This window comes from Chanos chanos, chromosome 5 (assembly GCF_902362185.1).
Source record: "Chanos chanos chromosome 5, fChaCha1.1, whole genome shotgun sequence".
Taxonomy (NCBI): Eukaryota; Metazoa; Chordata; class Actinopteri; order Gonorynchiformes; family Chanidae; genus Chanos; species Chanos chanos.
In genome coordinates this window covers 33,733,569-33,746,959 of record NC_044499.1, presented here as the reverse complement: position 1 = coordinate 33,746,959, position 13,391 = coordinate 33,733,569, and the positions used below count along the sequence as shown (strand labels likewise).

At 40.2% G+C, this 13,391-nt stretch overlaps 1 protein-coding gene across 2 annotated transcripts; it reads right to left on the bottom strand.

Moving 5' to 3' along the window:
* Positions 1-668: 668 nt before the first annotated feature.
* pus7 (pseudouridine synthase 7) lies at positions 669-12,499 on the bottom strand. Of its 2 annotated transcripts, XM_030774524.1 has the most exons (17): positions 12,448-12,499; positions 11,453-11,785; positions 11,285-11,369; positions 10,895-11,008; positions 10,348-10,492; positions 7,566-7,583; positions 7,071-7,182; positions 6,743-6,820; positions 6,031-6,159; positions 5,019-5,144; positions 4,744-4,805; positions 4,237-4,397; positions 3,730-3,856; positions 3,162-3,263; positions 2,650-2,779; positions 1,067-1,158; positions 669-941 (listed from the first exon to the last, which is right to left on the bottom strand). In XM_030774524.1, the coding sequence occupies exons 2-17, from the start codon at positions 11,773-11,775 to the stop codon at positions 805-807; spliced, it is 1,941 nt and encodes a 646-aa protein (XP_030630384.1). In that variant the 5' UTR covers positions 11,776-11,785; positions 12,448-12,499; the 3' UTR covers positions 669-804. The 2 variants fall into 2 exon arrangements, with proteins under 2 accessions (XP_030630384.1, XP_030630385.1); XM_030774525.1 differs by lacking the exons at positions 669-941; positions 1,067-1,158; positions 7,566-7,583 and having other exon boundaries at positions 2,646-2,779.
* Positions 12,500-13,391: the final 892 nt, after the last annotated feature.

The following is a 13,391-nucleotide window of genomic DNA, read 5'->3' as shown; positions in this document are numbered from 1 at the left end:
AACAACCCATTACTAAAAAGATGGTGTAATGAAATTAAACTGATTCAGCTTAGTGAGCCATGTTGTTATTTCTGATTGTGAGATATACAAGATGGCCTGTTTTGAAGCCTACCACACCAGCTGATGTTATAGTGTTTTGGGTTTTTATTTGTGTTTTGGATAGCAAGCAGCAATGGCAACATCACTGAAAGTCAGTCTACTAAGTCTGGATACTGTTTCCTTTGCAATGTGCAGTGCGAGATGTATTTTTACACCATGTACATGTATTTTAATAGTATTGAGAAAAGTGATCCATAAGTAAAATGTGTATTCAAATCACAGTGTGATAAGAACTGAAGAGAGCTACTTTGCTTAAAAGGTGAAAATATGTCTATCAGAAAATTAAAATGTTAAGTCTGATCAATTCAAGGAGTAATATAATCCACTCAACTCAATTTAATTAACTCCAAGTAAATTTAATTAGCAACAAAACATTGACAATAGTTAATTGTTGAGTCTGTACAACCAATGTAGCAGTCCAGAAAGAATGAACGTTCTACATTAAGTGTCAGGTAGCACCAATAACCTGACTTCTGGAATTACCACTACGGTATATTACAAGCCATTTCAATTTATTTTTACCCCTTTCAAGGTAAAAAAAAAAAAAGGCTTAAAAATACACACTAAAACAACCTCTTAAAACAAAGTAAAGAAAACAGAAAGTCCTTAACACAGCAGCTGTTTTGTAAATGTGCTGTTAGTTTGTTTAGGCGTTTTCCTCCTTTATACCCTGCAGTGTGTTTGAATCCTGGGTGCCTGTGATGATCAGTTGAGCCAGACGGTGTTGAGCTGTGTCTGGTTCTTGATGCTGGTGTCCATTTTCAGCACTTCTCGGATAGCCATGGTGGCATACGTGGAGGGCGGCAAGGAAAACTCCATCCGTAGTGCTCTGTATTTGCCCTCTGTGGTAAGTGAGAGGTTTTGGGGGAAGGTGTCATCATCATCATCATCATCATAACAATAATAATAATTTAAGCACTGTCAACATGTAGTGATGAACAGTATCGTAAGAAACGTTAGTAGTGACCTTTGAGGTAGACGGGTGCTGGTTTTCCCTCAAGCTTCTCTACGTCGGTGTGAACAAGGGGAACTCTGGGATCATCATAATGAATCAGCTCCCTTTTAAAAAAAATGAGGAAAGAAAGACAGAGATAGAGAGGTTACAACAAAACAAAAACACGCTGACACTGTATGATGATGACGAACCAACTTTCAAAATTATTCACACCTTTCACAAAGTAAGCAAAAATCGCAGAGGAAAATAACTACAGGCAACATGCTGTGCTTCGCAACAAAAAAGAAACATCCTATTCATCCACAGTAATATAACTGTCAGGGACATAGAGTGACTATTGTGTACAGAACATTAAATATTTACAATATTTTTTACTAAACATCCATTTCATCACAGCTAATAATTACTAAAACACAAAATATGATAGCCTATAAGGAATAATAGATGTCCAATAAAAAGCAGAGTGTCAGCCTAGCTGTGTTGTGAGTTGTCATTACACCATGGTAACAGCCTATTGTATCCTCAGTAAAATCATATATAACATGACATAATGTACCATCTCAGACCTAGCTAGACACACTGCACCGTCCCTACCTTCCGATCTAGCAAAAGAAGACCTGTTTGGTGTCCTTCACTAAATTCATTTGAATGTTTTTGCCTACTGTGTGCACCTGTGTTAACTTGCTAGAGGACACTGCAGACAAATGTGCAAACTATTCATTGTATTAGTCACGTGAATTGCTGAGTATATTGGCCACATATTGACTCTGGTTGCATCTCTATTGCCTGGTTGTAAAGGATATGTGAATCCTTTTATTCCTACATCAACAAAATTGTTTCATTTAAAAAAAAGATGCATGAATCCTTGTTGTATGGATTGCCAAACCCCATTCGGTCTATGAAAGGCACTAAGCATTATAAAGTTTACCCAGTAGGCTCAGTAAGACATATAATCTGTATTCTGAACACAGGGCAGCAGCAGCGAGAGTCATTCTTTCTTTATGATAGCTTATCCGTGTCTTTAATAATAGACTGATGCTGTCCAGCCTTCAGGCAATGGCAGATGAAAGCCATGAGAGCTTTTCCCACCAAGCACAAGGCAGTAATGTTGTGCAGAGCAATAGGGAGCTTTTTGGTCACATCTGAATTCTGAACAATAACAACTGGACTACAGCGAGTCAGATATCAGAGATGGTTTTTTTGCAGAACCTAAAAATGGTTTGGCTGAGTAAATATTCAGTTAACAGGATTTTGCATAAATGCTGCCTAAATTAATCTCTATTCACAGGTATGCTTTCAAATTTTGTTTGCTTCAGGTAGATTCTATAAAATATTTTATCAGCTTCACACTCAGTGTGTATGAAATAAGAAATTTTAAATTTAATAATAATTCTAACAAATTTTACACTGAAATACTTTTTTTAGACTCAACCATTTTAAATATCTCTGCTAACTATGTAAACAGTCCAACTATTCAAACAATGTGTTTGAATAATCACAAAGGAAAAATTAATCAATAGTTACAGCCACTTTCAAAAACATTCCCTGCTCTTAGGTCTAGGAGGTACACAGAGAAAGAAAAGGATATTACTCACCAGCTGACGTCTTGTGGGCGAATGAGAATGCGCCGATAAGCCCCAGCCAGAGAATAATCCCGCACTTTATGCCTCATATTATCAATATCCAGATTGTCTGCACTCAGCATCCCTCTGTAACCTTTCCCAACTGTTTACATACAGACAGAGAGGAAATCATTCATTCATCACGCACTGCAGTGCACGGTGGATCTAATAACCTGTTAATTAATGCGACACTCATTTGACAAAAAAATAAATAAAAAAAGGTTACACATTCATAATAATAGTTACGTACAGGTCCTTAAACAAGTATTTACCCTCATAAAATTAAAAACTACCAGCACATGAGATCAAATCAAGTAGGGATGATTGTATTGGATAATGATCGGATAATGATTATCTAAAACAGAGGTAGACACTGCCAATGCAGAACACATATGGAATTACTCTGCATCAGGTGTACATCTATAAAAGTAGTTGTGAGTCCAAGTAAATACACCGGTTAAAGCAAACGCCAAACGCCGACTCACTTTCATGTGTGGGGTAGATGACGTCGTAGCCAGGCAGGGGCATCACGACATCGTGAATGGAATGGTTCTCCACCTCGTCTGATGAAAGCACATGGGCAGTGCCTGGGAGAACAGGGGGAGACCAACAAGACTCCAATCAAAGCCATCTTTAAGCCCCGTTAATGAGAGCAGCTTAGTTTTAAGCAGTCCTTAAGACACAGATTATTCAAATCCCTGCTGGACTCAGACTGTATCAGATGTGTTGAGAGGAAGCTTTCACTCTCAAACCCCCAGAGCAGACCGGATAGATCAATGAGACCCAACACATCACTAAGCTAAAGGAAACGGCCCAGTAGCCTGAGGCACCATTTATGAGCATGTCAGGGGGGAAAAAAAAAACAGCTGTTTATCAGAGTGGATAGTTAAAATTCCATTCTCGTATCTGTCCTGGAGCCCTGCGCACTGTGAGAAGATGCCTTAACTGAATGCGCCACATGAGAGCTCAGCAAATATTCTTCATAATTATTCTTCAGACATTCTTCATACTTCATATTCTTCACCATGAGTTATTCAACACAAACGCACATACCTCCTCTGAGGACTAAGTCTCCTTCCACTGCCTTAAGGCCAAAGACCTCTACGCGTCTGCTCACCATGGTGTTCCACACATAGCTCTGGTAGCTGTGGATGTACATCAGACGGTTGTTGCGGGGGATCTAAGAGAGAGAAAATACCTCGTAGGGACACCTGTATTTTGACACCTGAAAATACCTCTTAGAGACATATGCCACATGTAAGATTTTTTACAGTATTACAAGGCCTCCAGATGTTTACTTTATCATATATGACTGTCAGTGACTCAGTTTAGGTATACGGAATACTTCATGGGCTTCAATTTCTGGTTCAAAATAAAGATTGAATCATTGTGTTTTATCTTTAACTCATTTGTAAACAGGATCTTATTGTCAGCCAGTCTGAAACTAAAGAAAACAAAATATACATTATATTATCTATATATATCTCTGCTGTAATTACAGACAGCATCTTGAAGACAATAAAATTAGAGAGAGCATTACATTTGTATGGGTGTACTCACCAACCCAAAGGCTGTGATGATATTCTTCTTCCCGTATTTGGACAGGCCGCGGAGTAGCTGGCCCTCCACACAGCGTTTGACCGGAAGCTTCTTCAGAGCAGCTTCTGGGTCCTGGGACTGTGCCCACTCCTCTCGACAACGGACCAGGTACCCCTTTTCCGCTAATAGCCAAAAAGAGGGAAGGAGAGACAGTGAGAGAGGTAAAGTGAGTGAACTACTAGACTAGGTCTGTAGTTGTACTAAGGTCTGTTTCATGTGTAGTGCATATCATGTGCTGTATCAGACTTATCCACAGATTCTAAATGTAAGCATTTTTAGGACTAGGGTCATAAATTGAGAACGACTATTATAGTTTTGTATGCAGTGCTTAAATTAGTGACATGACATATTGTTTCCATACAAATCACCAAATTAATCAATCACCAAAACAAACAGTAACTGTAGTAACTGACATTTTTAATGACCAGCATCATGGACTCAAAAATAGTGGTTTGGATGCTCACTAACCTCCAGGCCGCGGTTTCAGGATGAGGTCTATAACCTCATTCCAGTTGTTCTGAAGGATGGCCCTAGAAAACAAATGACAGTGGAGTCATCAAGCTAGAACCCTATGAACTCTGGGAATAAATATTTAAAAACTGTTAAAAACATTAACTAACCACTACACCATGACATTACAACCACACAAATTCTTTTGCTTGTCATGAATGGTTCTAATTTCATCACAGTCCTCATAATGCACAATGAGAGCAGAGAGCTTTGCCCTTCGGGGTTACCCTCACCTGCCAACCTGATGGGTGGGCACAGCAGTGGTGCCAAAGCGCTGCATGCCATAGTAATTGATGAAGCCGGTGTCCCTGAGTGAGGTCATGGCCTGCTCCACTTGCTCCTCTGTGCCTGAGATGTTCCTACACGTTACAACAACAATGTTGATGTTTTCAGCTTACGCTAACAGATACGGCTTTGAGAGATAAGGCTGGGTAATTTGCCGCAGTTTTCTGAGTACGCTTGGTAACGTCAAACAACTTCAGTTTTTTCGACACAACCTCAGTTTTTTAGTTCAGACACTGACACTCCAGTTCCATCTAACAGTGAATTCTGACCCACAAATCTTGAACAAAATTTTTGAGTACTACAAAAGCATAAATTGCATTATATCACCCATGGTCAACTAGCACAAACTACAGCATCATCTAGATTACACCACAGAAACAGCAACAACAACAAATAAACAGATGTCTAGCATACAGACTGGCAAAGAGGACAACATAAAAACAAACACATGAAAACAGTGAGCATCATACTATAGCACTGATCGTACAAATTCTGAACTGTCTAGCACAAGACTGCACTGTTCCTGAGAAGAAGCACTTTGAGGGGAAAATGAGGTGGACTATACTACTGAGCATTCTGCACTGCAAAATTTCCCACAAACGTTCACTGGGTTATACTTTTGGAATATGGAAACATCTTGAGGAAACCTTGTTTACTCCATAGGAAGCACCTGTTTGCCTTAAATGGCTTCATATTTCCTTAGCGTTTATCCTAACATGCAACGTGATCACCAACGACACCTAGTGATGGGTTACTTCATATGGCAAAATAAATTTCTCGAGAGCTTTTTGCGTTGCATGTTGCAGTTAAATATGTTGGGGGTGGGGAGGGGGCAGCCATTGCCAGAAATGATGATTTTTGTATATTTTCAACTCCATTTCACATCTGTGTTACTGACAATAGACTACATTATGATAACACTAAACGCATGCAGGTTGACATGTAACATAAGTGACTCACCTGAGAACAACAGTGAAGTGGTTGCCCTGAAGCTCCCCTAGTTTCAGAGGGTGTTTTTTGTAAGAGAAGTTACCCAGTTTGAAATTCATGAGGCACTTGTTGAGGTGAGATATTCTCTCTGCACTTATCCTGAGGACAACAGGAAAGATGTCTTCTAAAGATCAGGTACCCACCAGAGAAACAATCAAACCAAAATAATACTCGTCAAAATATCAGTAACAGGTGTTACTGCTGTCCAATTACAAATTGTTATATCAACAAAATGCCATTATCAATTTGTCATTACACATCATATGGGAGAAAGGCGTAACAATTCAGATGTGTTTTAAACCAAAACACGGAAGACTATTAAACTCTTTAAAGTGTACGCAAGTTAAACAGATAAAGTAACTTTTGCTGTCAAATTTAAGAAGGACATGTCACTATGACAAAGACACCGCACTGGATTTACAATGGCCGAAACAAGTTGAGCATTCTCACCCAATCCCCAGAGAGCAAGTGTTTGTTATTTAACATCTATCCAAGACAATTTGATAGTTCCAGTTAAATCACATAATAATTATTGTCTAAATAGACAGTACAGAGCTGTCTTATACGGTGTGGTGTGAAGATTTTCGCTGGTGCCTTGCTCAGGGAAACGTCGGCGGTTATCTTTGAGTGAGGTAGCAATAACGGTCTTTAAGTGCACAGCTTAACCGCACACATCACTTACTTCAGCACAGCAATTTCCTGCACTGTGATGGCTCTTTTGTCTTTGGTGCCCATGTAGGAGAACACATTAGGTCTGACCCTAGAGAGAGAATTCAGAGATCCGTAGGAAAATCAAGAATTACCGTGCCAAGCGTATCCACATAAAGAAAATTGTTGTCGGTAATAAATGTGTAGTAATTCTGTAATGCTTTTTTAAAATCCATCATGAAATTGTCCTTGTGTGTTCTCTTAGCAGTACTCACAATAACGCTGGAGATCTGAGGAGCTGCAGGTATGGAGCTGTATGTGTAGAGACCAACAGAACAAAGCTAAGGAATAACGAAACAAACCTGAGGAACTTGGAAAGTACGTTGATGGCATCCATGGTGTCCTTGTTCTCCTTGTATAAAACAAAATGGCAGAAGCTGCCGCGGTTCTTCGGCCACGAGTGTTTTCTAGGAGCTTCCATGGGGGACAGAAAGTGATGAAAGTCAGATGTGGGACAGGTACAATAAAACAGAACAATGACAAAGACAAGAGTAAACCAGACTCGCTAGCTTTAAAATCAGTTGAATAAAACTACTTTCTCCTCAATCAGCTTGGACCTCACTGACTTGATTTTGTTAAACATCCTTTTTTTTAATGAGTGTGTCTTTGAAACCAAATACAACTCCTAGAATGAATGAAAAAAAAACCTGCCTCCTTTCCCAAACTCATCAAAACCTAATGTAGACAATGATACACATTCAATGAAAAATATACCAGCTTTCAGTCTGTGGCAGACACCAACAAGACCCTTGTTTCCCAACCCCTCTCTTGGAGCTGAGAGGAAAAGGCACGCTTACCTGACACTGTTCGAACCTCTGTCCACCCAGAGAGGAGCGGTAAGAGGACAAAAGAGCATTACTCAGTGTGGACAAGGACCAAACAACAGACCTGGACGTACTGCGGTCCACATGCAGAGAGGGAGTGTGAAGTGAGGAAGTGCTCAACCTTTTCTGTGCAGCAGGTTTGTGACTAAGTCAGCAGAGACACCTGAGAAACAGCGAGTCTCTGAGTCCCTATTCAAATGTACCGACTCCACTTTAACTGGTTATACACTGAGGTACATCAACCACTGCACAATAAAAGAAGCACCTAAAATGAACTAGTGAAAGATGGGAGAAGATATCAGCTTGGGGATCTTCTCTTTTGAAAAATGCCTGTTTTTTTTTTATTGATGAAAGCTAGCGATGAATCATCCGAGTCAAAGAGGCTGGGGCTAAAACGCCTCGTGAAGAAAAATAAATAAATAATAAAGGCTGAACATAACCGCCTGAACAGACAAAATAGAAATGAGGAAAATATGAACAAAAAAGTGTTCCAACAGACCGAGAATTCAGGATCCACGGGGCAGCAGATCAGATAATCAGCTGTTTTCTTCCTCTTCTTTTTCAATTTTACCCACTTTTCCCTATTCAAAAAGCCCAATTAAAATAAATAATTGAAGTCTTCTCCTGTCATGGCAGTCAGCTCCTTTGAGTTCATTTCCCACGTTACATGGGAACCCAATCGTTCAATTTTCCATATTTCAAACTACATAGCATCATTAACACAGCAACAAAACAGCGCTACCCATCTAGAGCGCTATCCATCTACCACTCACTGTCTGAGATCATTGCTCAGTGAGGGGGAGAGAGGGGCGAGAGCCAACTCACCCACCCAAAAACCCAGTCAACTGCCAGCCAATGTTGACGAGCGCGGTCATGCTGTTTAATCCTTTCCAGTCCAATAAAATTTTCACTAATGCCTATCACAGTCCGATTCTTTTCCTCGCCAAATCCCAGTTCAGAATGGGAAGGGCATACTCATTCCAACACATGCACACAATACATCAGAACGTCAAGAAAATATTAGACGTCACCAAATATACATTTTATTCGACCAAACCGTGCATGTTGCAAGTTAAGTCAGAGTAAGTCTCCGAGGTGTGGTATTTTTCAGAACTGTCAGTAAAATACAGACTGTATTAGGGCTATTTTTCTATCAATTAATCTATCGACTATTTTACCGATTAGTCGATTAACCTAAGCAACTAATTTTCGTCCAAAAAATCAAATTGACCATTTCATTTAAGTTCATTTATTTTGACAAAAACAAACTGTATGTCTTTGTGGTGTTTTTTGCCTTTCCTCGCGGTCCATCATCCAGAATGTTGCCTGTGTGTTTTCTCTTCAGGTGTTTGTGCATAGCACTAGTGCTGCTGTGGTATGCCATCGAAACTTTGCACAGTGTACAAACCACCTTTTTATTCTGTAATAATCTGAAGTATTCCCATACTTTCGAAGCCTTGGGTCTTTGGAAACTTTCACACAGAACCTCTTTTGCAACCAAGTCAGACTCTGCTACAGCCGCCACGATTTTTTAAAACTGTAGCGTTGACTGGAGCCGACCAATGACTGGAGCCAAAAAGACTGACATCATGCACGCAGCAATTACGTAGTGATATTGAAGAAAAACATTCATTATAAGGAATGGACGTGTTGGTTTGAAATATTGATGTCGACACATTTTCAGCGTCGGCGTCATCAATTACACTGACTAATCACGGCAGCCCTCGACTGTACGAGTATATGCGAGCTCATTTTCCAAGAGTAAACTGTTTTTTCCCTCTGGCCAGGTACTCTGTTGCTACCCACTGTACAGTCTGTTGTCTGTTTCTCTGGCAGTGTTGCAAGAAAATGAGGCTTCATTTTCAGTATTTCTGCTTTGTCACAAGTTGACAGACTGCATGGAATTGTCACAGAATTTAGACCACTGGCAGAAATAACCACATTCACCAGTTTGGGAGCCCAGGTCCATATAGTGGAGAATGGACAATGTGGGGGGCCACAAATGCACAAGTTCAACTCTGTGGGACAAAGGGCTGGAAGAAGAAATTTCACACATCCTGCGGTGTGGGACAGCGGACTGGAAAGGGTTAAAGTATTTCAGATGCACAGAAAGGTTAAGATTCATGTGTCACTGGGTCTTCTCTAAGTGATTTCTAAAAAAACATGCAGATGTCTAGGACATGCACCCACTCATGCCTAACCCATTCCCTGCCATTAGAGTAACATAAAGGGGGAGTAACATGCAACAGATGCGTTCACAGCTAATATGAGGGAGCATGCAATTTTCTCTAAATTAGGAGGACCGCCAAGAGACAAAATAAATCATTCACAAACGTATCTGATTGTTATAGCTTTACATTAGGGAGTATCAAGGTCAATAGAACTGCAAATACATTACATATATCATTTTTGAGGAGCAATTTGCATAACCTCAAGAAAGTAAAATGCCCCCAAAAATACAATCACCACTTGCTTATGATAATGAGTATTTTTCAAACCAATCAATCTTTCTATTACTTTCAAGTGAGGTAAACCTTCCAGGGACATGTGCTTTTCTGTTAGTTATGATCATAGACTTCACTGTGTTTAGGACATGAGTCAAGGGTCAAACAATAAACTCCTCCTGAGAGCTCCCTTGTCCATTTATGAAAATACAAAAAGAAATTATAAAGCAAAAAACAATAAGTTGGAGAGTGCTGACGCATGGGGGCCAGAGATGGTGATGGGAATGGTGCAGAATACCAAACTATGATACCTGCAAGGGCTTTTTTTCCTGCTGCGTGATAAGCCACAATGAACTTTTTGCCATCTCTTTCTTCGGTTTTGGTCTCCAGGCCAGGGTACAACAATTTCACCTCTCGATGAAGAAGGGTTCGTTTCTCCTTTGTGTCGTCTGCTACCTATGTGATGAAAAAAATATGTCCTTTCAGCTTGGTGATACGTGTGAGGTAAAGTGATAGGCAAGCAACATATACAGCATGTTCCAATAACAAGTACTTTCATTTGAAGAGCAAAATGGTAATTACTTGTCATGCTGAAATATTCTAGTAACTTAGTCACAAAACACATCAGTGTATTTTTCTTGTTGCCATCTAAAACCCTGAAACATTATCAACCTATAAAGCATTCTGTGGTAATGAGAAGCTTAAGCTTTTCATTAAAAAGACCAACAAAACACCTATTCTCCCCTCATTTTAAACTAATGTCATTTGAAGATTATCATGATTAAAAAATGATTATTATTAAGAGAGCAAACAAATCTCTGCTTGACATACGGAAACACGGGGTAATGATTTGCTCACCTCTATTGCTACACTGTCTTCTTTATTGTTAAAAAGCTGAAGTTCTTCTAGTTGTTTCTTCTGTTCTTCTGTCAATATCTGAGACTCCACTGGTTCACTTGCAGGGGGCACTTCCTGTAATGAACAAAGCCTCTGCTCAGACTGCATCTCGGAGTATTTCTTCCCCAGACGCTACGCAATAATTAATTATGTCACCCAAGAATCACTCATTCTATTTTTTATGTTCTAATTTATATTCAGATTTATTCTAAAGATGTTATTAAGTTGCTTTTAATTACTAATAAGGAAGAGTAGTTTCCACGTGATGTGAATTAAAATACATCTCAATGTGTGTGTTATCTATTTTCTCATTATTAGGAAGATAGCGTTAACATATGCTCAGCCTCTCACCTGGACCTCCACAGGAATGGATAGGTCATCTAGACCCACAATCTTTCCCTCCTTGTTAATCTCATGAACAACAAAATCAGAGTACCTGAAAGCACATGTCACAATGAGTTTGCAGTTAAGTGCTCTCAGTCTGTCTTGGTCTCTCTCAGACAACAACCACTAACTAACCTCTCCTTCAGAATCCCAGAGAAGCCCACGTGGTTACTGACGAATTTCAGAATGCCCACATCCAGTTCAGTCAGACCATGCTTCATCATGTCTGCAAATGTCTCTCCATCTCCTTCTCCACCTCCATCCACCTCATCACCATCCAGTGCCTCCTCTCCTTCTTCTTCATCCATATCTTCTCCATCTTCCAGCTTTGAAAGGTGGCCCCCATTTTTTCCTTCCTGAACTCTTGGTCTTTTATGAGTTAGTGTTACTTCTTCCTCAGGGCAAGCACGTTTCTCTCCAGCAAGGACAGCCACTGAAATGGGTTTTGTCTCCTCCATTGATGTCAGTCTGAGAAAAAGCATGGGGAAGCGCAGACAGATTATGCTGTGTTACCACAGTTTGCTGCAACAAAATGATCAGATCATCAATCACAGCTCAGAGCAAGACAGAGCGGTTTCATGAGTGTCTGGATGCTCGAGATCTTTTCAATGCCACTATTAGTAGGCGGAGCCACCAGTCCGCTATATCTAAAAAAAGTACATAGCACTTAATTTTCATGAACACGATCACAGTTGTTAACAGCATTGGTGTTACGTTATCATCATCGCCGAGGAAAATGCACATATTGTGAAATATACCACTATTTCCTTATCCCTGCAGGCGTGCCAAACACTTCTCTCCAATTTTTATACTGCGACTTTATCGTTATGGACTATTGTTAACAAAATGACAATTCATGCCAGTCACAGCCAGGCCTCATTATAGCTGTGACATTTTAACATGTGCCTTGACTGATTCGTTACGTGGACATCTTAATGTGGTATGTGCTGAAACTGAGCTGACGTTTACTACTCTCACAAATAGCATAGCTGATTTGATGTTTAACAAGAGCCTGCCGGTTTGCTGTTGTTGTGTTTACCCTCCAAGCACGGCAAACCTGTCTGTCTAAAGACTGAAAATGCAATGACGTAGCATTGGAATACAAACTGGAAAACGAATAAAACGCCTACCTTCTCCCCACAAACCTTGCTATCGGGCTAACAGCTGGAGTAAGCAATCTAACGTTCCTTAGTAACATGTGCTAGTGTCAGGGCGACCCCGGAAACATTCAAATGTATATGACCCGCCATGCTAATAAGACCTGGGCGGGCACTTCGGGAGGCTACACTAGCGCATAGCCGAAACCAGGAAGTGTGCGCTACATTCACGTGGTGATGCCATTCCATGTAGCGCAGTGTGCTAAAAACAATCAACAAAAGCGAAAATGAAAGAGGCCTCTCCACTCTGATAAAGACATGGCAAACACTGCTAGCGACATCCAATGGTAGCGTACCACTAGCAAGGAACCAACAGTGTATTAAGCGACAACATTACACATCAAACACAGTTTTGGAATGTTGTTGTCTCTTCATTCTTGCATTCAGATAGAGATAAGGTTCAAATTGATGCCTCGTCTTTTTGCAGGGGAAGTCCTCTTACAGCAGACTGGAAATAAGTGCATGAGGAACAAACAATGTTATTTTGTGAATATGGATGGCTGAAAGTACCAGATGAATTCCATAAATTCAGATATTGTTTCTTTGAAAGAGAAATACTCCTAGATAGCTTGCATCTAAAAGGCACCAGATTAATCATCTTTTCAACCCACAGTCATCTGCCAACTCCGCTAATGCAGAATCAGTCTCGTTTGAGAGCATAACAGTCTGTGCAGAGGCCTGGTATGCGCAAACATAGGAGTTTGTGTTAAATTGTGTCAAAATCTAAAAAGTGCACAAAAACTCTTCTGAACTCCTGTGATCAGCTGAGTTTAGAGATTACCCTCTAGGAAATTGCGTTCACTGTGGGTTACACCTCAAGGAATGTCGATGTGAATAAATTGTCTTCAGATTCTACAGGAACGATTGTGGTCACATCTGAAGGGCGAGTTTTCATGTCATGGCCCACTGGAAACAAT